The 24,835-nt window shown below is 48.5% G+C and overlaps 1 protein-coding gene across 3 annotated transcripts; it reads right to left on the minus strand.

The window, feature by feature from the left end:
• Positions 1–294: 294 nt before the first annotated feature.
• DISP2 (dispatched RND transporter family member 2) lies at positions 295–21,014 on the minus strand. Of its 3 annotated transcripts, XM_063332857.1 has the most exons (8): positions 20,884–21,014; positions 12,608–13,054; positions 10,253–10,282; positions 8,010–8,133; positions 6,925–7,040; positions 6,350–6,468; positions 5,292–5,389; positions 295–4,661 (listed from the first exon to the last, which is right to left on the minus strand). In XM_063332857.1, exons 1-8 carry the CDS (start codon positions 20,961–20,963, stop codon positions 1,245–1,247), a joined length of 4,431 nt encoding a protein of 1,476 aa, XP_063188927.1. In that variant the 5' UTR covers positions 20,964–21,014; the 3' UTR covers positions 295–1,244. The 3 variants fall into 3 exon arrangements, with proteins under 3 accessions (XP_063188927.1, XP_063188928.1, XP_063188929.1); XM_063332858.1 differs by lacking the exon at positions 20,884–21,014 and having other exon boundaries at positions 10,253–11,697; positions 12,608–12,716; XM_063332859.1 differs by lacking the exons at positions 12,608–13,054; positions 20,884–21,014 and having other exon boundaries at positions 8,010–8,207; positions 10,253–10,271.
• Positions 21,015–24,835: the final 3,821 nt, after the last annotated feature.

Consider the following 24,835-nt stretch of genomic DNA (forward strand, 5'->3'; position numbering starts at 1 on the left):
CGCCCGAGCACCCAGAATGAAAACGGCACTGTGAAAACGCAAAACTGAAGTACCTTGCATATTTCAAGCATTCAAGCATTTACTAGCTTTAAAAGACATCAGGCAGTTGTGGCCCATCTCCCAGCGAGCTGTGAAAACCACTTGTGGGTGTCAGAAGGGGCGAATCTTTTTAAGATGTGTATTTTCCTCTTGCTGGTTATATTGGAAAATATATTAGGCGCTTAAAAGATGAAGAAAATGAACCACAGTGTTCCTGGTGAAAACGAAGTATCACTCAAATGTAGGAAAGTTTGTCATAAGCGTTTATTTTATGTCAACTTGTATAGAGAACGTTTTCTCTTTTTAAACAGATAAAGGCAAGGAAGTGCTTGTTTTCCTGTTTGTTTCTGGTAGAGAAAAAATGTAAAATTCAAGATGCACCAGATATGCAAATTTTAAAAAGTTACATGTTTGTGGGGAATGCCTTGAGTGGAAACAAGCTATGAAGACGACACACAAAAGCACTCGAGTCACTGAGGGGACGGGGACACTTTTCTCAGAGGAGAAATCTCGCACTGAAAATCTTTGGCAGTACTAGAATTTCTTCTGATAAAACCAACTGAAATTGTTACTGAAAATAGATTTGGGCTGGATTCTGCAGCCTCCTCCGTGATCAGTATGAGACTGTATCAACTCAGAAGTCTCGGTAAGATTTTTTTGTATTTGAACTATTTTTATGAGATCCATGAACCTGGACTTCACATAAAGCAGTTTCTGATTGAGTAGAAAATTACTTTCTTTTATTATTAACAATACACTCTTCACTTGATATCTAGACTTTCAATAGTTGTGGGTTTGAGATTTTTTATTTTTATTTTTTACATGAGCTCTCTTTCTCTGTTGTTAAATATCTGTTAAATATCCCCATTATTTCCCTCCTATGTGACCATGACAAGAAAACAAAATCTAATCACGTTGTAGGAAATGAGAAAACAGGTTTACTCAATAAGTTTTGCAGTACAGCTGTGAATGTGGCACCAGACACTGGAAAGTCAAAGGGTTTGTACTCCATCAAGATTGATCTCACATCCTCTCACTAGTATCAGATTTGCTGGTTCTGTGAAAACACAGGTATTTGCACAGCTGACATACTAAGAAGTAGTCTCAGCTCTAGGAGAGGTGGGAGGAAAAGACGGATATTTACAGTTCCAGGGAGATTTCGACTTCCCCTTTCCATAGCGGGACAGTTTGTTTTCTGCAGAGTTTCAGCTGTTGTAACCAGAACTTTGTGCGCTAGATCGTTTGATCCAAACATCGGGCATGTCTGGTTGGCTGTTCGGTAACACAACTGGACCTTCGCTCCCTAATCCGTATCGGTTTTTCCATGAAGAGCTGTTCTGCTGCGATGCAGCTGGAGAGATATCAAAGACAGTCTCCCTCAGGTCCAGCCGCAGGGTATCTCTCTTGCCGTTCAAGTAACCTCTCTCTGTTTGACTGTACGAATCAGACAGCTCTAAGACATCAGGACAAGAACTGGCTGATTCAGCAAGCTTTAGGCCTTGCTCAAAATCACTAATCGACGTCTCACTGGAGATGTTGAGCATGTCGAAGGAGCTGCCAAGAGAACAAAGGCATCTGTGAATTTTGTAGATGTCAGCAGCAGGGAGATGGCTGTTGTCTGAGGTATAATCCGACTGCTGCTGGGCAGTGTCACTAGAGCACTGTGATTTATTGAGCTGCCCTTCTTCTTGCATGCCAGCCGGCTGGATATGGTCCAGCCCAGACCCATCCCAAGCTTTCGGGCCATATTTTCGACATTGACAATCTCGGCAGAGTCTGTCCCTGTGAATTTCTGCTCCTGAGCTGCTGTGCTTGTACGGAGAGGAAGTTTGCAAGGCAGGACACTGGCACAGGTCAGCCTGCTGGTCTCCAAGGGTCTCCTGCAGATTCTGTCTCTCTCTGTCTCTCTCTGTCATTCCTATCCTGGGGCATCTGTTATCTTCAACTTGCGTGTCTTCAGAGAGCACTGACGGCCGGTTGGACAGCTTGCTTGTGGAAGTGCTGTTGTCAAAACTGTCGCTGAGTTTTCTGGACAAGGGCTGGAGCTCATATTGCTCGTTTGCAGTGTTGGACTCCTGGACCTTCCGCAACCGGTTTTGCTTCTCACTCCCCCCACAGGCAAAGCTTCCATTCAGCCCGGAGTCATCGGAATAGTCTTTCATGGTGTGGGCACAAGGCCAAAGGATCTGCCCGCAGTTCTTCTCTGGGCCGAAGAAGCAGCACAGTGACTGGAAGAAGAAGCTGGCAAACCCACAGCTGATACACTTGATCATCATGATGAATATCCCCAACTTCCTATATGCCAGGACCGTCGCAGGCAACATAATGACCCCTGCAGCGAAGAGAGCAGAAGCTGCCATGGCTGTGGCACAGCTCATCTGCTTGAGGGAAAAGGCCACTCGGCTCAGGCGGTCTGAGTGGGGGCACAGATGATAGGAGATGCAGTAGTTGACGGTAAAGTCAACGGAGAGACCTACTGCAGCTGAAATGAAGAGAGACTCCACTGCGTTGAGCTGCCATTCCAAGAGGACTAAAAGGCCAACGGTTACCAGGACAGTGCCTGCAATGGCAGTGACAGAGAAAACGCTAAGGAGAACGTTCCAGGTAGTGAGCAGCAGCACCACAAAGGAAATAGCTATGGAGAGCCCCATGACCACCATCGTTTCTGTGCTGAGACTGTGCTGGAGATTGTATAGCTCTAGTTTACTGGTAAACCATCCATTCTGAAGCCCCACGGGGGCAGTTTTCATTTCCTCTGTTACCCAGAGGTTGATTTCCTCATAGAATTGTTTGGCTTTGCTGTAGTTGAAGCTATAGTGATAAATAGTTTGAAACTGCAGCACTAAGGCAGCGAGATTTCCCTCCCCGTCAAACCTGAGGCCCAGATCGTACGTTTCTGCCCCTTCCCGGCCTTGTTCCAGGAGCATCATTTTGATGCAGTGTAGGAAGACTTCGCTTCCATAAGGGAAGGAGAACTGGTTACAGCAAAGGTTGAAGCTGTGGTCTCTCTGGGAGCACTGGCGACTGTCCATCCACCTGAGGAACTCCTCCATGAAGCACACAGTAGATTTCTGCTCTGCATCGGGGTAATAGAAAGTTTTGTTCTTCACTTTTTGGCAGAATTCGAGGAGCCACTTCTGGGCATCAGGGTTTTGGATTGTGAAGGTGATGTCTGACACCAGGGTGCCATTGCTTTTTGGATTGAAATGGTCCCCGTTATCCACGGGCAGAATGCCCCAGACTATCGTGACAGGCATACGCTGCCCTTCTCCATGCTCCAGCCTCTCAAACATGAACTGGTGGCAGTACTCAGAATCGTACCTCTCAAAGGGGTGGCTCAGTCTAAACACCTGGACAGATGATGTCTCGAGAGTCGGGAGCTTGAGTTTTGGGTTGGAACAGGAAATGTAAGCACCTCCTATCGCTAAGGCAGCAAACCAGCAGATCCAGATGTACCGAAACTTGATGACCCCACAAGGCAGAAGCTTTTCAAATAGCAGCTTGGAGGTTTCAGACAGCGTGTTCTGGAGACCCCTGAGAACATAATGGAGGGAGAGAGCGACTCTCTTGTGGCCGGTGTTGTTCCAGTAATCTTCTGGCTTGTAAACGCAGGTCGTTGCTATGTAGCGCTCGTACAGCACAGCCGAAGAAGGGAGCCAAGTCATCATGAATACCAGATTCACCAGCACGGAGGTGCCCATGTAAATAGCAAAGCAGCGGATGGCTATTATATTGCTAATGTAGCTGGCATAGAAGGCAGCACCCATTGTGAAGCACGATGCCAGCATGAGATACGCAAAATGGTGCATGGTTTGACTCACCCACTGGGAAAGCCCAGCGGAAGGGTTCTGGCTCTTGCTGAGGTTCCAGAGGTCGAAGAAGACAAAGGTGTGGTTGGCACAAATGCTGCTGAGAATGACGACTGCTGTCAGGTTTACAAAAGGGAAATAGGTGAATCTGAAGGCCACCTTGTACAAGAAGTAGGAGATCATTAAAGAGCTGACAACAGCGAGCAGGACCATCAAGGTAATAAAGACTGAGCGTAAATAAAAAGAAATGCTTAGAAAAATAGCTAATATTGCCAGGACTGGATACTTAGTATCCAGTAAAAGATAGTGCTGGAATAGTTTCTGTTTAAGGCCCAGGTCCATTCCAGTGATAGATGTATAGTTATCAAACAGATCCCAGGATTCAAGATTGTCTAAGTAGATCCCCATCATAGATGCACCTTTCCTTGTAGGCAAAAAGAGCAGGCTGTATTTGAGAGATGGCACTTGGTACTCCATCGTCTGGGGACTAAGAAAGTCTCTGTCGACCAAGAAGTGAAGAAGCTGGTAAATGGCATTGAAGCGGGTACATTTCTCTGGGACTTTGGCACACTGAGAGTGTTTCTGTCTCGCAGACTCAGGGCCTATGCAAGACGGAGTGAGGATGCCTTTGTGGTAGTCTGGAGCACAGGCACGAAGGAGGGCCAGGGTATGGGAGATGTCTCCTTGGGTTATGTCCAAACAAGATGACCTGTTGTACAGGACAGCAATGTAGTTCCCCAGAGACCAGCTTGGGCAGCATTCGTTGGCTTCAGTACGTTGGCAGAGGTCTCTAAAGTGGACATGTGAGCGTATCTGAAAAACAGAGGAGGGAGCATCATGTCAGACCCTCTCTGCACGCTTCATCTTGCAGCCCCATAGTGCTCCTTGCTCTGTGCAGCAATCCTCCCCTCCGGGTGTACAAGCCATGGCTTGCCATCCTCCCAGTGACGAGCTGCAAGTGCTGCAGTTACTGAAACATGCTAGCCTTTTGCAAAAATTAAACCCTGCCCATTATTTATATTTTATAGCCTCCAATTTGAAAATTTGGATCCTATGGCAAGCACAGCTAATCCAATTAAATTTGCCACTTGCAAAACTTGCTGTCACAGTCTCCAAGATGACAGCTCCATTTCGGTAATTAGGTTCTGCTGCCCAAAATTGTCAGCAGCTTCTAATGGACCCCTTTGGCTTCTGGACCAAGCTCTTGTCCAGTGTTCGTTTATTCTTGTTTAATGGCAGCTGCAACTTTGCAGCTGGACTTTAGTGACAGGTGGAATCACCTGTGTATTGCTAAGTAGGTAAAATGCTTTGGAGTCCTCTAGGCTGAAACCTGTTCTGTAGCTTACGTTATTTTTTGTCTGGCTTTGTTTCAGCTAGTGGTTAAAGATTACGGCAGCCAGAAAAGAGTCAGCATCTATATACGTTCTTCCTGACATTACTAACCTTGTCTTGTTCAATTTGACACATGGACTGAATAGCTTGCAAGTTCCATAAACTCCCAGCAGTCGTGGACATAAATACCAGCTGGGAATAGCTCTTTTCTGAAATAAAGAGGAAGAAAAAAAAATTTAAAAAGGATTAGGTAATGAAGATGAATCAGGCAGGCTGTTTGGAGTAGACTCTCTGTGCATGGAAAAAAAACCATATGTTGCTGTCTATACGACTGCTGTGGAGGACTCCCTGAAGGGACGCAGGGCACAAAGACAGTAGTTTGTCCTGAGTGGTACGGTCTGCCGTGTGTGATCTGACCTCTGCTCCTCGCCCATCTGTCAGCAGCAGGAGAGCAGTGTTGGGACATTTTCAAAATACTCTCTCTGCGGTCAGCAGGCTTTTGGTGAGTGTTGGCGTCTGGTTCTGCACCCCTCGTACAAAGAGAGGGGCTCGAGTTCAGCCAGAAACTCCCAAGGACCTGAGGGTTTGGTGTTTGACTAGTTTCAGAGGTGAAGCAGAGGCAGGGAAGGGAGTAGAAATATCGCATTCTACTGAGTAGAGTCCATTCTGAGACAAATTTTGGGTGTCTTGGAGTTTTCCTCTTTTTTTCTCTCCAGCTTTTACTGCCACTTCCATTTTCAAGAAGAAAAGAAGGAACAGGGAAGGAGTGGAAAGAGAGAGGGAGTGGGAACAGAGAGGGAGTGGGGTGTATGTCACTTTTTCAGAGTATTCACTTTTGATATGGGTAAATTGTGCAAACATTAGTCCTTTTACTGGTGCTTTTAAGGCATATTTCTAAAGGGGAAAAAGAAGTATGGCAGAAAGTTAAGGAGAAAGAACTCTACTCTTCTCCAGAATTTCAGAACAAGCTTCTTCTAATCACTCAGTTATGAAGTGCTGGAAGATCACTTTCCAAAAGGTGGCACAGGTTTCACAGGGTGGTATTGTATGTGCTGCTTTCTTAGAGCACTTTTAGAACATTTCCCTGTGTCCTAAACCACTTTGACAATTCTGTGAGCTGTTGAGTTCTGGGTGTGCAATACTTATGACCCCATCAAGATTTCACTCACCTGGGGGACCACAAAAGAAACCATCCGCTCCGTAGATTTGTTCCACCATTCTCCGTGTCCTCGCTTCTTGTTCTCCCTGGGCAGCCTTCTGTCCTCTGCTAATGCCAATGTCATCATAGCTACCAAGAGATCAGATTATTTGTGTGACTAGAGATCATCTGGCTATGAGTTATGTTCACTGACAGGGCTCTGGTGCCACACATAACACTGCTGCAGCAATAAAAGGTGTCATAGTCTTGAGAGAGCACTGCTTGGATGGCAGCTTTCAATATTGGGTTGACTGCATGAAACTAAGTGAGAAACGGCATCCGCTTGTGTAGACATGCTGAGTCGCCTCTGCGGTTTCTTAAAGGTAAACAGTGACGTGAATGCATGAAGAGTTTAGAGCCTAATTCCCGGTTTCAAGAATAGGGAGCCCAAGTCTGCTGCAGGCAAACAGCCTTTAAACTCTCCAGTGCCTTGATCACTTTTAAGCGTAGCATATATGTTGTAATTCACATAGGTATCTTGGAACATCGAATCTGTAACTTTACAGCCAACATCCTCCTCACACCCCCATAACCAAACTTAAATACCTTTTCTTCTCAGCATAGGGAGAAAGGGAAAAGGTCTTCTTGTAGCCTGTGTGGCTCTCTACATTCCTCCACACAACGAGCTTTCTGCCAATGTCAGTATCTCGTGGCTCGAAACCCTGCAGCCAAAGAAAAGGGTTTTGTCATCAGCTTGCATTTTAGCTTAGCTTAGCTCTCCTTAATCCTTCTCCTTGACACAGAAACTGTATGAGATTATTACTCTATCTTGGAGAGATACACAAATTGAATTTTCCCTGGAAATATTGCATCCCAGAGCTGACAGAAAGAAAAATTTCTCCTTTCCTTTCCTTTTTGGGCAAGGATGGCTACAATTCTCTCTCCCTGATCTCATAAGGCTCTTCTCCTCCTCTTCAGGTAAAATAGTCACTTACAGAAATGGGAGTAATTTTCCTCTTCCTGGACAAACTCTAGTCTATTCTTTCTTTCTCAGGATTTTTCCATTAACGAGAGACAGGGATGACTTTAGAAAATGTGGGATTCTGCATGGAAAACAGGACCCTGTGCAGCAACGCTTGGAACAGGGCAGCCTCTCCATTTCAAGAGCCTCCCACACAGGCTGTAGGAGCCAAAGCCAGATCCTCCATCCAACCTCCGCCCAGCCTGGCTAGTGCTTTTGGGCAGCGCCAGCCTTCCAGCAGTGGAAGGGGAGCAAAAGGAGCAATCCCAGTTTGTGCTGGCAGTGTCTCCATACAGGGTGAGGGCAGTAGTGCGAGTCCACAGCACTGCTGAGAGGTGGCTGCTGCTGGCACAGGCTGTGCTCTTCCTGTGGTGTCACAGAAACAGCGAATGCTGTGCATTACTCTGGCACATTGTGTTCATCCTGAAGGAATCCTGCTTTGGTTGCACGTTGTGAAGATGTGGGTTAAGGACAGCAGATCACTGATAAACATGGTCATTTTTGCTAGCGGCTTTAATGTCCTTCTTGATTTACTGTCCTGCCTCGCCACCTCTATCTGCAGAGAAGGAAGGCAGCATAGGCTCATTTCATATGGCAGAAAGAATATATCACTGGTTGGCCCATGGATTTTCCTTACGTTCATGTTGACGTATTGTCTGAAGGGACTTACCATTAAGGGTTCTGAAAAGTCGGGCAAATTTCCAACAAGCAGGCCAGCTAAAGTGCAAACCACAGCTGTCACTGAACACAGCACCAGGACGGCTATGGGCCACTCCGCGATCATTTGAGAATAACTGGAATCAACAGGAGAGAAGAATGCAGCTGTGAAGGCGCTTCTGCTGTTAGCACAAAACCTGCTGTTGAACCACTGTAGTGTTGGTAAAAGGAAGTAAAAGAATTAGGGCTTTCTGGTTTGAGCATTTCTTTATTGAAAAGCTTAGAGGCTCTAGTACAGCTATTAATGAACATATTATACCTCCAACTGGATGCTTGCAGGCAATTCTAATTAACTTGGGTAATTACATTTTGCCTCCGAACATTTTCCTGCTTTTTCAATCAGAAATAATAAAAACCAGACTCTTGCATCCTAGGGCAAAATGAAGCTTTAAATATTTAACTTAAAAGATTGCATTTAAAAAGACCTTCTTCCTTTTTTTACCCATCGTGCAATGTAAGCTAATGGCTGCCTAACAGTTTGGCCTGTAGATTTTCGACCTATGGACCCTGGAGAGTCCTTGGGCTATTCTGAAGGGTCCTCTGAAGATCACTAACTAAAGCAAGTCCGTTGGCATTAGTCTAAATTCACTCACTATATAGGGGTCTGCCTTACTGTTGGGAAATGAATGGACATCTGCACAGTAAAAAACAATGGAAACCACCGATCGGATGTGTGACTGGTGTTAGGATTGACAGCAGCATTCAGGGAGTGGACAGGTGGCTTCAGCATCCACAGGATGAGGGAATCTCACCCTGCTATCAGCCTCAAAACCAAATGCTGAACCTACAACACGAGCATTGTGAATGCAGCAGACCAGTTTTCCTTCGGGGTTTGGAGAACACATACAAGCCCAGAGGCCAGGGCTGTGCCTGGAACACGTATCAGTGTGGAATGGTGGCACACATATTTTTAATGACATTTCTATGCAAACAAAACCCTTCCAGAGAACCAGCTTACTCTGGCCAAAACTCTTGCCAGTTACTTTTGTTCTTAAGATCTGGCCTAAAATTTTCCATCCAAGGTCTAGTTTTCTTTTGGGACAAACTGTGTCTCCTATAGGATGATCTATCAGAGTTACTATCCCATGATTTTTTACCAGTGCAGGTTTTACTGCCTCAAGATTTTTGTCTTCCTCAAAAATATCTGTTGAGATATAAGATACCGGAATGGGTTCCTGCTCTGCTTTGTCAGGTTCTAGGTAGTTCTTCTGTATTCTGATGTATTTCTGAAATATAAGAAATTCTTTGTTCAAAAATAGTTGACAAATATTTGAGCTTCATGGGGAAGTGCAATAGTTATGAGCTTTAGAGCGGCTGCGCCAGTGCGTATCAGCCTCAAGGTGTAATGTTCCTGCTTGCCTGCTCTTTTGCTTCTCTTGCCTCCAGCTTCACCCAGTCAAATAACGCAGCTATTCCTCGTAATTAGAAATCATCACAAGCCCTTCAAATAGCTTTCCACATGACTTTTGGTCAGGCCTGGTATTTTTTTTCAATTTAAGACTGCTTTATCAAGTTTGTTTTCATAGATGAAGTCTTTGCTATGAAAATGAACAAAAATTGCCCTTCACGCATTAGAGTACATAATTTCTGGAGGCTGTTTTGGGTGATTCCACATCGAATTACCAGGGGAAAAACAAAAAAAAAAGAAAAAATAATCAGCTGCAGTGTCTGATGATGGAAGATACCCCAACCTTCCAGAAAAAATAGTTTACAAAAATCAGCTTTTAAACAGAAGTTGAAAGCAATCAAATTATTTTAATTTTGAGAAATGTATTAAAAATCCTCTGTCTTTTTAAAAGGTGAACTTATGTCATGGGTGGGCTGTCGTTCTGATTGTTCATCTGGTGGGCCAAGCTGGATTAATCCTATATCGATATAGATATAGATATACACACATGCATATAGAATTGTTATATATATCTCAAAAGCTATTGTATGGACTAGAGCCAGGCACCTGCCCCAAGAACAGGTCTGAAGACAGTGTTGCTATTCATTAATGCAGGTTAAATTGATCTCACAAGCAAGCAGATTTTTCCGCCCGGATGGGAAGCCCTGAGAGGGGAGCGCTGCCCTTGCCTCTGAAGCTGTGCCGGCCAGGGACGTCACCAGCAATAATACCTTGCCTTTCGTAACAGCTGGGTGGGAGAGCAATGATAATAGGGTAGAAGGACTGGAAGCTTTTGATATTAAACATACCTTTTTGGCATCCTGAAAGCTTTGTCATGTCTGCAGACAGAAAAAAAAAAAAAGGTGTGATCATTTATTATTTTCCTACGAGACACAGTGCTGTTCATGAGCGAGGTCACCCTGTCAGGGGCTGTAGAGCACCAAGCTGAGCCATTGCTGCAGGAGTACTGGCACTGTGTGGATTAGTCTAATGAGTAACAGAGTCTTTCCCTCTCCCATTGGCATTTTAACCAAACAGGATGGGAAGACACGTAGTCACTCCTCGGTTTTGCCCCTCTAAGAAAACCCCGTGGAAGGTAATGGACATTAGCAATGTAATCCCACAGCTCTATCCATGAAAATCTGTCCGTTTTAAGCACTTTTCTACTGAATTTTTAAATTGTGTCTTGACAAGAGCATACCTCTTTATTAAATTTCATCTGCTGGACTAGCAATGCCTGTAGATAGTTTTTATTTCCTGTTCAGCTCAGCAAGGATTTTCCAAACAGGTGGCTCTCATTTGTTTCCCGGGCCCTTCCAAAGACAGTGTTCGTCCAGTCTAGAGGAGCAGAAGCCCAGTGGAGCTGCTGAAAACATTTCACCAGGGTTTCCTTCACAGAGGAGCATTTGTCATTCCTAACTGTAGGGCTCTGAGGAACGAACTTCCCCAGAGGGATCCAAGGTTACGTTTGTTAATGAATCCCTAAGAGCAAGCTTTCCTCTGACAACAGAAAAGCTGCACCTCAGCGGCTCACCATATCTGAGGCACCTTTCATTCTGCTCTCCGTTTCCACTGAAATGTCCCCACGGTCTTGGGATGCAACGCAGCTTCCAGCAAACTGCTCCCAGCCCTGGCTTCCTCCTCCCTCCAGAGCCATGCCAAGCTCAGCTCAGCAAGTGCTGCCTCCTCCCTTTGCTCTTGGCTTAAACTGGGAGAAGGTGCTGCTGCCCTCGGACATCTGCGTGGGGCAGATGGCCCTGCTCTGTCCCGGGCAGGCAACTGGTGACCTTGTGGCAGCGTATCCTTCCTGGCAGGTTGTTATAAATGGAACAAATGAAAAAGCAACGGAGGAGAGTTTCCCATGGAAGAGTCACTCTCAGCGGCATGCGTAACAAATTCTATCATGTTTTCCTCATCACGCTGATGCTCTGTAGATTTGGGAGAGAGAGGAGCAAAGAAAAATCCTCACCAGATTATTAAAGAGAGGTCTCTCTGGCAGCACAGTGCCCATCCTGTGCTAATTCTCTCACAATAGCTTCTCAAGCAGATTTGCTTGGATTAAAAACCCCATTCTAGCATTATTACGTTATCACTTTTCTGTCTGCCAGTGCTGCACATTCTGCCAGGGATTTGCAATCCAGCTGCGTTTCCTACTTAAATAACCTGTTACGGAGATTGTAGTTGACAATTTTGTTGATAGCATATGAGCTAAAAGGGATCCAGGCTCCATTCCTCTGGCTGCAATTGCTCCACACTGCAAACACAAGCAAATTAAATCCTCTGTTAATGGCTAGAAAATGAGACCATAAAGGGCTTTTGCACCTAACCCTGCACGGCTGGGCAAAGGCAAGGAAGGAATCCTGTGCCACCTTTTGTCGGACTTTGGTGGCTACTGCTGTGGTAGCAAAGGGATTGTGGTCTTTGGTGCCCACAGTGGGCTCCAAAAGGCACAGGCAGCAAGGACGGATGGTGCTGGAAGGGGCAGAGGCTGTAGCTCAGGCTGCTGGGGATGCCCATCCCTACGCATCCTTACAGCGCTGCCCGAGAAACATCCACCACCCAAGCTCTCCACGCAAGTGCAGTTTGCCCGATTCTGTCACGGACAATACAAAATTTACACCCTTGTTGCTGCGCAACCTGGAAAACCAAATAATTGTCCCCACTTTTGTATTTCTCACTGTTCAGCTGTAGCCAGTGCTTACCCTCTGCTGCCTCTCCCTTCCAGCACAGGCAGCAGCTTCAGTGGGGGAAGAAAAAGAAATTACCTCTGATCTTATCACTAATAAACTCTGCCAAGATAAAGGATTAGCCAGCTGGATGTCTTGGAGTGCAAAAGGAGAAAATACAAAGATCACAGAAGATGGGCATTATCACAGCTGCATGATCTAGGAGCAACCTTGGCTTTATCCAACGAGTCACTTTGAGAAGCAAATCCTGCCTCTCCTGGGGTGGGAATGGCAGCTCTCCGTACACCCTCCACAGGGCCGGCAAGAGCAGACTGGATCCCTGCGTGCATTGTGGGGCAGCTGCCATCCCAAACTGAAGAGGAAAACCATGTTTTGTGCATCCTCACTCAGAGCCTCCTCATCCCCTCCTGCTTCCCACCCAAAAGTTCACGAGATGCTTTTTGAAAGCCCCTGAGCCGCTCTCCGCCTGCCTCTTACCTGACTGTTACAACGTGATGCTGCACCGGCCGTCGCTGCCCGGGGGACCACTGTTTCCAGGGGGTTTCTGAGGCCTCGTGGTGGGAAGCTGGCGTGGGATCACCGCTGGAAAGGTGGGAACACAACATGGGCCTCTCACCGTGCCCAGGGAGCGGGGGGAGGCCATAGCTGCCTCGGGGCTCCTGCTGGTTGCAGGGGTAATACAGGTGATGCTGCTGCGAGTCCTGGGAGCTCGATGGCACCTGGCCATTGGACTGGGTGGAGACTGGCCCGAGCGTGTGGCTGGAGGAGGGCAGGTGGTCACCCCCCAGCCTGGGGGATGCAGGAATGGGGCAGTGATGGACTGGGCAAATTCTTTCCCAGGAAGTGCCACTGTAGCTGGGCTCGGTGTTCCCAATCTCTGGCATGGCGAGACAGGTCTGGCAAGGTCCTGCATTTTGTTTTTCTCTGTGAAGGAAAATAAAGGTATGGTAAAACAACAAAGCAGTAGAAAGGCCATGCAGGGAAATTGCATCCTGCAAACTGGAGACGCTCAGAGGCCTCCCACATAACACAAGATGTAAAACTTTGCCCACTATTTGCTGTACCAAGAGCCATTCTCAGGGCTGAGCTGGAGTATGGTTTTTATAAAGACATCCATGACTCAGTCACTCCAACTGATGGTGTGTAGCTCCAAAAGTTTGAAAAATTGGGTAACGTTCTCTCAAACAATTCTCCAAGCTATTTCACTGTGGAGGGAGCAGAACACGCTGGCTGGTGATAATGGCAGGGTCCTGACTCAGGACCACAGAGCAAACACAGAGATCTGGGGAAACAGACACCAAAGGAGACTGCACATGAAGAAGACGGTCAATTATCTGCGCTTCTTGGGAAGATGACTTTGATTGCGCTGCAGAAGGACTGGCTCTGCTCCACCTTGGGATAAGTAGGAGAGTGAATCATCCCCAGCACTGAAAAAACGGAACAGTGAACTGTTCCGCGAACACAACTGATGGCTGTGGCGGTGTAAAAGGGGCTTCAGCCTCCAGCCTGGCACATGCCCTGACAGCTCCCAGGTCCGGCAGATTCCACTGGGCTCTTCAGGATCGTTTTAGACATACAACTCCCAAGGGTGTCAGCAACAGATGTTACTGGTCTTGGTGTGTAGGAAGGGGATGGGCTAGGATCTCTCAAGATCTTTTAAAGCTTGACTTTCCTCTGACTGCTCAATTTACTGAGACAAAACATTTGCAGATTTCCATTCCCAAGCAATGAGGTCTCTGCAGGATACACTCTCTTCTCTCCAAGGAATTAAAAAAATTATTCTGTTCCTACAGTTCTTGATTTATGGAACCTGAGAGGTTTTGCTAGCTTGGGGCAAGTTTGAATAATACTTTGAAGTCTGGTTAGTCTGCGTGACACCAAAACCACCTTCACACACAGTAGACCAAGGTCACACTGACCCCCAAAATGCCTTAGGAATTGCTGTCTCAGGAGATGCAGCTGGCCAAGGCGTCAGGGAGTTTCAGCAGCGCCCCGCCATCTGGAGCTCGAAAACAAAGCACAGTATGGAAACACCAGTAGTCTCTGGTCCTTGTTCAGGGCATGTGCCATGGTGTCTACAGCTGACTTATATGTCTTCCTCTAGCGTCTGCAGTTGAGGATTAAGTATGATGAATGATTCAGGCCAGCGAGAATCACAAAGTGTCTCAAGTCATCAAAGAGTTATGAGTGCTGGAGCAAGACTACAGTGAGATGAATTTTAGCCTGAGGCACCTGATGCGACGTGGGAAAAAATGAAAGCAAAATGTTTGAGACGGGAATATTTTTGAAAATTTGCGGAGTGCCTCTCATTTCTTTTTCAGATAGCCACGGAAAAAGACGGAATTTTAGCAATCACAAGTCTCTGGAATTGCACCCAAAGTTAAATGGCATAATAATATCAATGACAAAAGGGAAATGAAGAATGCTATTATCTCAGTAATGCTTGAAAATTGGTATTCTTTCCAGAAAGAAGGCCATATTGGCCTTGGCAGCTTGTGCTGTGTACTTTCCAACAGCAATTGAGTTTATCAACACTGAGAAACTATATTTCGTGATTGTACAAAATGGGCTTATTTCATTAAAATCATCACAGCAGAGTGATGTTTGTGGTGGCGGTTATACCAGTGGAGACTCACGTCACAGACATCGCACTCAGCTCTACTTGCACAGCGTACCATTCCAGGGACTAGGAACAAAGAAATCTTGACTGCTTAGCCACCATCAATGCTAATTTTAGCTTTTGAGCCAGAAGACAGCTGCAGCACCATTACAGACCCGGGTGGCACCTTCATGGGTCCTCATTACAATGACACTGACTTCAGAAGCAATAACTGACGTTCAAATGCAGATTTTCTGACGCTCGGGCTGTGCAGGAGGGGGGAACTACATGGGAGATTTTATTTTGGGTCATCAAATTCCTTTGCTGAATATTTTTTGGTAGTGGCCAAGGAAGGAGAGAGGAAATGGCAAATTGATGTATATCTGTGTAAGTGAGCTTCTTTGCGTCCTTGGAAGAGGCCGTACACCCAAAGAGAGCAATGTCAGACAGAATCTGCACAACCGTTAACGTTCCCTATGACAACAGATATTCAAAGTGGCTGGAAATAAGTCAACGTTTGCAATGAAGCAGGTACCAGAAAACCAGCAGCCAGATGTGTGCACACCCCACTGAGAAGAGGTTGTCCCCAGCAGTTCCAGTGCTGGGTTGCCTCTGCTCTGCAACCCAAAATACCAGTGAGACTTGACCTAGACCAACGTAGCAAGAGGGAGGGCTGTTGGCCAGAGCAGGAGTTCCTGAACAGATTGTGACGATGATATCCCACTCACCCACAGAATTTATCAAACGAATAATATCAACCACACTGCCTGAAGTCCTCGCTGTCCTGGCACAGATGGATTAGGGGCAGGATTACCCAGCCTTTCAAGCACGTGATTTGTGTTACAGCTCTATATAAAGATAGTTTACAACAGAAGACTACAAATTTGTCGCTGGTGTTTATGAATGCAATACATGAGATTATGAATCAAATGCCAGCAAAGCTGTTTAGGAGATGTCATCTCAAGTCTTCTCTGGAGTGGTTACAGCCTCATCAGAGCCACCCCTGCCCTGGGAGGGATTCAGCTCTGCTGGCGCAGCACAGGGCAGCTGCGCTGCAGACAGGTGAAAGAAAGATTGCCGTCTGTGGTAGTCAACATATAAAATGACATCTTTAATTAGTCACTGCCCATCTGTACTAATTATAGAACCAACCTGACTGGGGGGTGCTACTCACCACATCCCAAACACACAGGGTTTGGTTGGGAGTGCTGACCTGCAGAGTCCCTCTGTCCCCTCTCTCAGGCTGAACGTGTAATTCTTCTCACTCTTCCCACGTGTCCAGTCACTGAAGTGCAGGGACGTCTCCTGTGGGGTTCGTAGCTGTGCACTATCAGGGAATTTTCATCAGAGCCGGGATTGTGGTAGGGTTATGCTTTGGCAAGGTCTAGACCTTTTCTCACTCCCTTTTTGATACCTCTAAGTTACTGTTTTCCCTCTACCTTGATCCTCTTGTTTTTTCTAATTCCTAAATTTCCTAATTTAAGTGGTTTTCTAACACTTAAATAGGTGATGGTTTCCTACAATGCATAATAATTCACAGAGACACTGCTGCTCTGACAGCTTGGGCTTTTGGTATTCCCACATCTGTACAATATTTTTTTTTTTAAAAAGCAAAACCAAAACTATTTTTCATTTAAACGCCTGGATCTGCATAGGGGATTGGGACCAGAGGCTTTTTGTAACTAAATTAGTCTGATGGTTTTACTGCCACGTCTGCCTCAGCTGATGGTGAATATTTAACACCGGCCAGGACAAAAAGACTTTCACAAAACACACTTTGACGATGGGCAGGGAGATGCAGGAAGCAGGCAGTGAAGAATTCCTTCTCCATTAAACCCCTCAGCTACAAAACCTCCTGGTGGGGAAAGCAGATGACAAACTCTTGGCTAGCGCAGATTGCCTCCAGTTTTTAAGCACATACGCTGATGTATTTGATGTTAATATTTCACTTGAAAGCCCATTCTTCTTGTTTACCATCTTTGCTGTGAAATACTGTCAAGTTCCATCCTTCCCCCGCACGTTGTCTCTTAACTCAAACCCCTGCCTGCTCAGTGACTTCATATTTTAGAATAACTTGGGCTCGTTCAAATCATTCACTCGTGACTCTTCTTCATTATCTCCTTTTCAGACTGGACAATTACAGTTCTGTCACTCGCCCTCCGGGTATGAGTTGCCTTGTGCTCGCCTCTCTCCAACTCCACGACGATGTGACCTTGGTTATCCAAAATCTCCAGGGAAACCTGGAGCTCACAAATAATGATGGGTTTGGATAATCACTGCTGGCAGCTCTGCAGAATTCGAGTCTTCACTGCTACACTCCCAATTAGCCATAGTGCTAGCAGGCTTAACGTTTGATCTGCTGAGGTCTGCACCAGAGATGGAGGCTGGTCCTTGTTTGCCTGCAACCACATCACTGTTACTTTTCTGGGCCTGCAGGACCCTGAACTATGCTAGAAAAATGGTTGTGGGGGAGTTTGTGACACCTGTTTACTGTCAGGCAGAAGAGGTGGGCAGAGCACCGCACTGGGCTCCGCTTGCCACGCTGACACTAGCAAAGATTAACATCAGGGGAAGCGAAACATTTTTTTTAAATGTTCCTTCCCAGTCTGGAACCGTGTCAGATGCTTGACATTTTTGGGACTGAGTGGACAAAAGTGTCCCAGCCACAGAAAAGCCAACAGGGGCAGCCTGACAGCCTCCATTTTCTTCTTCAAGCTCAGCTGGATGCAACCAAAGAGATGCTGGGAAAAGAGGAGCTGTAGGGCAAGGGGTAGACTGGAGTTAACTGCTCCTGTTACCCATGACAAGGAGATGCATTTCTCACGCTATTTGCTTCCCCATCTCTTCCTTTGAGATGTCTAGACAGTATAATAATCCAATTTATGGAACGACTCGAGCCACTTGGAGTGCAGCAGTGCGTTTCTGAGACAAGTACCAGGGCACAGGCAGTCCTCCATGTGGGGGAACCACCAAAAGGACTGAAGCTTCTTCTCACCAGAAACCAGGCAAGATTTCTAAGGCGACAGCTTTCTGCCATTCCGCCTCTGCTGGGCCGCGGGGCAGTGGCAGGCACTGCAGAGTCTGGCAGGAGCCAAGGGCTGAACGCTGTGAGTCCCCCCCAAGGCGTGGGCTATCTCCCTCCCCCCAGAGACCAGCCTCCCGCCGTGAAGCTCAGACTCTGCCCCGCAGAAGGTGTCAGCAGGACACGGCTTTAGCTGCCCACCTCCCCACCAGCTCAGCACTGCGGCCCCAGCCAGAGGGTTTGCTGGAACCACGCCGTGTCGGCTGCCTGCCCCCAGCTCCTTCCCCCTGGGGACGGCGTCGCTGCCAGCACACGGAGCTGCGCTCGGGCGGAGGAAGGTTTGCGGGGCAGGGAAATGAGAGCATGTGGTCACCATCCCTCTCCTCAGCCACTCCATCTCTGTGGCATGTCTCAGGTCTTGCTTCCCTCGGAGCCACACAGCAGCAGAGCGCATGCGTCTCTGAGAGAGCAGAAACGGACCAAAAATATTCTGCGTTTTGAAGGAATGGCTTCTTCATTGTCTGCCTAATGCCACCCTCATCCCAAGAGTATTTCTATAAGCACTTCCTTTTTTTTAATAGAAAGCATATCTCACCCTCTGCATACTAAGGAGAGGATCAGGAGAGCAGCACTTTGCATATGAAAGATGGGAAACACCTACCAAGTGAATGGAGCTGTCTGATGCCTGAGTCAAACCACAACTTCTCCTGTTGACAGAAGAATCTCAAGGGGAAACAAAAACAAGCAAGAGAAAGGGCAGGAGTCTGTGTCTTGACTACAACCAGAGCCCTTTTTCCCCGGGAACCTTTGCTCAATTAGAGATTACGCACTGCAAAATTTCATTCATAAAAAAGAAAGAAAGTGGTTTTATTTTCTTGCCCTTTTTTTCTTACTCTAGAAAGGTTTTGCTTGCATATCAGCTGTATAACTTTTCCCAAATGAAAAAAAAATCTTTCTGAATTAAACCCATGTGCTACAGGTCAGCTTCCATCTAGATTAATGGCTTTTTCTTTGAGAGCTGCAAATGACTTTTTAAGAATGGGGTTTTATAATGGAATTTAAATAGAGGTTTTCTCTTTGAACGTACCACCAGCAAAACAGCAGTGGAGCTCTCGAGAATAAAGAGCTCCTTTGCTTGTGTTTCCTAAGGAGCCGAGAGTGCCATTGCCCACGGATTAGGGAAGGGTTCAATGCGTTTCGCTCTCGCCTCGTTATCTCGCTGCCCTGTCTGGCTGACAGGGAGAAACGGGCACCTCCCGAGCGATTCATCTCCTCCTTAGGCTGGGTGAAGCCCTCCTGCACCGAAAGATTCCTGGCTAGCTGTGATTTGTTTTGCTTTTTCAGTCTAGCAGCAGGATAGTGCATATCCTTGAGAAGACCTACAATCTTTTTGTTAATGAGACTCCTGAGTAGGTTAAATCATCATGAAAAATTAATGAGACTGCAAAACACTGCTTCCCACGTAGTCTGCCAAGGAAAGTTTAGTTTTATAATCCTCCCCATTGACTCGTCTGAAGAGCCTTGCCTTTACCCCCGGCAGCTACTGCTCTGCGGTGCAGGTGTGTGTGGTGGGATCCCGCCAGCCCCAAAGGGCTGAAGATCCGCTCCCAGTCTCCAGTGCCAGAGCAGGACTGGGTGCACTTTGTTCTGTCTACACCGGCCGTGTGAAATGCGCTGGCAAAATCATGTTTGCTAAGCCTTGTTTTGAAGAAAAATAAACAAATGAAATGAAAAGAGGAAGGAAAACAACACCTTGCTATCCCAGTCTGAAAAAGGCCAGAAGGCAGGCAGTGTTTTCAAACACCTGTATTTTTCTGATGATGAATTGAGCACTGATGATAAAGAGCATCAGCTGGGGCCAGAGGATGGGGACTAGAGAGCTAAGCCTTTAGCGGCTCTATGAGGGGCCTTGCATAAAGAAGCATTTATGTTTACGCATGCTCAGGGGTGAGAGCGCTATCTTCTTGTACTTTATTGCATACATTTTAATTTCTGAGTGAGCAGCCTGAGTGAAATTCAAAATACACCTGTTTCAGATGGCTTAAGTCATCTCTGTAACTTAACTCTTACAGGCCACAGCATTCCTTTCAAAAGCCCTGTTTGAATGCGCAAGGATTACTCAGGCAAGCAGAGCTAACAGGGCTTCAGCCGTAGCTCTGACCCCACTGCAGGCCCGAGATTTAAACCCCTGCCGGATGTGTAGCAGTCACTCAGCGAGCACTGAGCACCACAAGCACACTGGCCTCTGGCTGAGATCTTCAGAGCTGTCTGAAGAAAAGAGACTGCACCGTTGGTTCCCCCAGGCAGGTGGGGATGTCTCAGCATGGAAATCCTGTATCACACCGAAGCGAAACTCTCTGGCTTTCAGAAGGAATTTGAGTGCTGCTGACCTCGGGGTGCACTCTGGCCAAACAGAATCTGAAGAGCTCGGAAGATCTGCTGCCTCCAGTCTAACAAATGGCAATGTGCTTGCAAATTTGGGGATGGCTCCTTGCCCATGATTATGGGCTTGTTGACGTTTCCACAAAATGACAATGCTTGTAGCTGCCAACCTGGCTTAAGACAGCAGGTAGGGGAGCATATGGCGCAGCGGGGAGCAGCTGAGGGCTGCAGGGGTTTATGGAAGAGATCTTTGGAGTGAAAACCGTGCTTGCCCCGAGCCTAGCGCAAAGAAGACTAAAACATGCTGAGCTTCACCAACAATAGCTCACCCGTCTCTGCAGAAGGGAGAGCTCACCGTGTTGCAGGATAAAAACCTGCCAGGGAGGCTGAGCCAGGCCATCGTCCCCAACAGAGTGGGCTCTGCATGGTGTGCCTGGACCAGCCCAGGCAGCATCCACATCGCCCAGCCCCAACCGAGGGGTGGGCAGCTCGGCAGGCAGCCAGGGGCTCTGCCCGCTCTCTCGCTGGGAGGACGGGACACACCTCAGTGGGGCCGGGGGGCTGTGCCCAGCTCCGGCGACGCCCCGGTGGCACCGGCCACCTCCACACCCACACAGCCGGGGGTGGTGGCGGTGCGGCAGCTCTCACCCGCCGGGACGCCGGCTCGTCCCCGCCGCACCGGGCACAGCCCTCGAGGGGAGGGGAGCCCCCGCGCCCCCGGCCCCGCCGTCGCGGCCCCCGCGGTCGTACCTGGGCGAGGCGGTGCGGCGGCCGCGGCGGGTCCCCTCGGGCCGCTGCTCCCGGCGCGGCGAGCCCGGCGCGGCCTCCATGGCCGGCGGCGGCGGCGGGGCGCTGTCCGCAGCCCGCGGTGCTGAACGCTCCGGGCGCGGCGGCGGCGGCGGCAGCGCCCCGGCGCGGCTCCGCGCGGCGCTTGCGCGGGCGCGGAGGCGGACCCGGCGCGGGCGGCCAATAGCCGCGGGGCGAGCGTGGGCCCGGCGCTGCCGCTGCGCCCGGGAGCGCGGCGGGGGGGAGGGGGGAACACCGACATCGGGCTGCCCGGCGCCTCCCTCCGCCCCCGGGGCCAGCCCCGCTCCGGGCAGGGTGCAGGGCGTGCGGGGCAGGAGCTCCGGGGCGCATGGCGGGGAGGAAGCAGGGGCTTCGGCAAGCCTGGAGAGGGAGCAAACCGCCTCCCCCGGCCCCAAAATCCCCTTCCCGTCCTCTCCCCGAGCAGTGCTCCGTTCCTGAGGGAAGACGCTTGGTGAGGGTGCAGCGAGGGGGACTGTAGGCTCAGGCAGAGGCAGTGCACAAATCATAGAGTCACAGAATCATAGAATGGTTTGAGTTGGAAGGGACCTTAAAGACCATTTAGTGTCAGCCCCTTGCTATGGGCAGGGCCACCTCCCACTACAGCAGGTTGCTCAAAGCCCTGGTCTTGTTTGGGTGGCAGTGCCCTCATCTCAGCAGTTGTGCTTCTGCTTTGGCCCGTGATGGGAAAGCTCCCGGGAGCGCTCGCAGACCCACCTGGCAGGGCAGGGCAGCATTTTGAAGTGTGTGGGTTCACCCTCTGGATTTTAGCAGCATTAAATATGTAAGCAATTTTTTGAAATAGATGATAGTTTTGAAACAACCGAGTTGAAAGGACAAAGAACACAAGGAGGTCTGACACGTTCCCCTCCCTGCAGGATCCTGCTAACATTGGCTATTGATACCACGAAGCTGCCCTGAGCTGTGTGGTAGCCGTTCATGTCCCCTTGTGCCAAGGGAGAGCTTCCCACAGAGCTTGTGGAAGACTCATGGTGGCTGCTCCTTCTGCAGCCCCTTCCATGCCAATGACCATGACACTACTTGTGCTAGGAAGGGCCTGGGCCTTTCTTATGACCGTGTGTATGGTCATGGGAGTGGCAGTGACCTTCTCCCTTCTCATCATCCCGTGTGTGGCCATGGTGATGGCTATGACCTCCTTTTAGCCACGCCTGTAGCCCTCACTCCTCACTGTGGCAGTGACCTTCTTTCTCATGAGAGTGGCATCCGTTTTGCTTCACCTGCTACAGAAAAGCTGAAGGAAAAAGGGAGAGTATTAGACCAGAGAGTATCCTATAACTCCCACTAATCCTCTAGCTGCTTAGAATAAGCCCTTCCTGCCTTAATGTCTTAAATGCCCAAGACAGTTTAAAGAATAAAAAGCTTTTCCTAATGCCAGGATGGGTGATTCTCTCCAATCATAGGTTGACACCTCTCCCAATCCATCAAGAGGGAGTTTCTGAGGACAGGCTGCAGCCAGCGCCAGTGTCCCAGTGCGATGATCCCTGCTGGGCTGCGTCACAGGGTGCTGCCCGCAACCCCGGGGACCAGCCCTCTTTTCTGAGCCTTAGCCGCAGAAATGTTGCTTGCCTGGTAGGATCAGATACACTGCGAGGAGCAGCTACAGAATCGCTTGTATTATGTGGCCCAGCAGGAAAGAGTGAAACCTGGTATCTGCTGAAAAGATTGGCTGGCATTAATGTGATGACAAGGACATGGGTGCTATTTCCTTTTCTTTCTTCCTGATGCTAAATAATAATACTTGCAACAGTAATGATAATACTAAAGCCATGGGAGCTGAAAGGATGGTGGGAATAGGCTGAACTGCAAACATCCCACTGCTTCTGACAGACAGTCGCATCTTACAGCTTTTAGTTTGGCTCAGCCCGATGTGTGAACTCCTTGTCTGTGAAGTGGGGGGATCACACTTCCTCGCTTCCACAACTTGACAGGTTTCCTCTGTGGCCTGCAAGGTATTTGACACATGGATTAATTTTTTTTAATTGCCCTTACCCAGGGTCCACAGCAGGACTCCTGCTCCCAGCTAGCTGCAAAGCACTGGGCGAGGCAGGCATTGGGGCTGCCGCGTCCCTGTGGGGCTGCTGTTACTGGCCAGGGCTGGAGCGGTTGGTCGGAACGTCACCTTATGTTGGCTTTTTCCGCTCTTCGGCAGTGCGTGAGCTGGCTCTTTGCCATGGCAACCCCCAGCAGAGACCTGCCAGCATCAGACAGGCCCAGCTGGTCCCCGGTGTCCCTCTGACATGAAGGAAGCTGGAGGAGGGTGAGCAAGAGGGACAGAGAGAGATGACCCAAAAAAAAGTGTAAGCAAAGAGAAAAATAGCAAAAAAGGGTCAGGAATACTAAAAAAGCTGACAGACAGTAATGGATATGTGTGGAAAAGAGAAAAAAGCTGGTGAGCAGAGAAAGGGGGAGAGAAGGAAAGGAGAGGGAAAATATGTGAGCAGGTGAACGGGACAAAGATGCACTGGGGGTGATGTGAGAGGGGGCTGAGGGAGGAGGCAGGTTTATGAAGCTGCTCTGCTGCAAAAAAACCCTCTGTCATCTGAGAGAGCAATTTTCTGCTGGTGAACCTGAGAAACTTACTCACCATCAACTACCCCTTTCATGAAAAGTATCCAGGAGCAGAAAGCCTGCTGGCTTGGGGCTTGAGCTCTCCAAGTGGGGCTCAAAACCTCTGCTGTAGTAAAAGGCTTAGGTACTGACACATGGAAAAAGGTCAGAAAGTACTGCTCCTGCGAGAGCCAGGGCACCCATCCCCTCTGCACCACTCCTGAGAGCCAGGGCAAGCATCTCCTCTCCACCTCGTACCCGTTGTCTCCCCAGGAGGCAGGCTGAGGTCGGCAGGCTGCCAAGGGGACTGCCTAACAGTACCCCGGGGAGCAGAGTTGGGTATTTTTGACACTAATTGGTATTTCTGGCAATTGAAGACCGATTTCTTACCTCTCCTGCTTGACCTGGGAAAGGGGTAAGAGAAAAAAACCTTCACATTTGAGCTTTGATATGTTTTTTACTTGAAGCACCTCTTTTCTTCATGTTGTATAGCTTCTTGCTTCTCCTAGCCCTCCTGCTCACCATCCACTTGCATTTCTTTCACAAACAAAAAACAAGACATTGTTTCCGCAGCTCTTCTCTGTCTCGAGAGAAGTCGGGGTCAGAAGCGAACGCTACACTTCACGTGCTGTGTGTGCACAGTCCCCCGCTTTGGAGGCTCCTCCCTCTCCCACCAAAGTCAGTAACAAGGCTCCCTTTATCTTTAGGAGTACAAGCCAGGCATGTCATAAGAGAAGTACACAAAGGCAGAATAAGGCTTTTATCTGGTGGGCTGGCAGACGTGACCAAGAGCATTTCCCAATGGATTTGCTTTGCACAGACTTCGAACAGTCACAGTTCAGCATGGCTCATTTCACGGTGCCCTATTTTAGCACGGCTACTTTCAGCACAATTCGTTTTCCTTCACCGCAAATCAACATTTCCCCAAGCAGAATTTACCTCGATTCACGATGTCCTGGCTCCCGTTAGCAGAGCTCAGCATTTCGCACACCAGTCACGGTGGCTCGGCGCAGCCCACGCAGCACCCGGGCAGGGCTGGCTGCTGGAGCGCGGCGGTCCCCGGCTCGCAGCGTTTGGCAGTCTCTTGGCTGATTGCTAACATTTGCCATCGGCTGTCTTGGCTCGGATCACTTTGGTTCATCTCCACTGACACTGTCACAAGACAATCCCCCCTGTGCTCTGCCCTTTCTGCTTTTGCTCCTATTCCTCTTTGGATCGTCATGAACAGGCAGTGACACATCCCAGCGGATCAGGGGATATCAGCTCCTGATAGCCCGCTTTTGCTATTTATGCAGTGCTAGCATCGCCCTCTGGGATAACTGTATCTCTA

Source organism: Chroicocephalus ridibundus, chromosome 4 (genome assembly GCF_963924245.1).
Source record: "Chroicocephalus ridibundus chromosome 4, bChrRid1.1, whole genome shotgun sequence".
NCBI lineage: Eukaryota > Metazoa > Chordata > Aves > Charadriiformes > Laridae > Chroicocephalus > Chroicocephalus ridibundus.

Coding starts and splice junctions, on each gene's coding strand:
- DISP2 (XM_063332857.1), bottom strand. CDS start 20,963: ATGGAGGCCGCGCCGGGCTCGCCGCGCCGGGAGCAGCGGCCCGAGGGG. Junction 10,283..12,607: donor CATCACGTTGTAACAGTCAG/GTAAGAGGCAGG, acceptor TTCTGTCTGCAG/ACATGACAAAGCTTTCAGGA. Junction 4,662..5,291: donor GTCAAATTGAACAAGACAAG/GTTAGTAATGTC, acceptor TCTGTTTTTCAG/ATACGCTCACATGTCCACTT.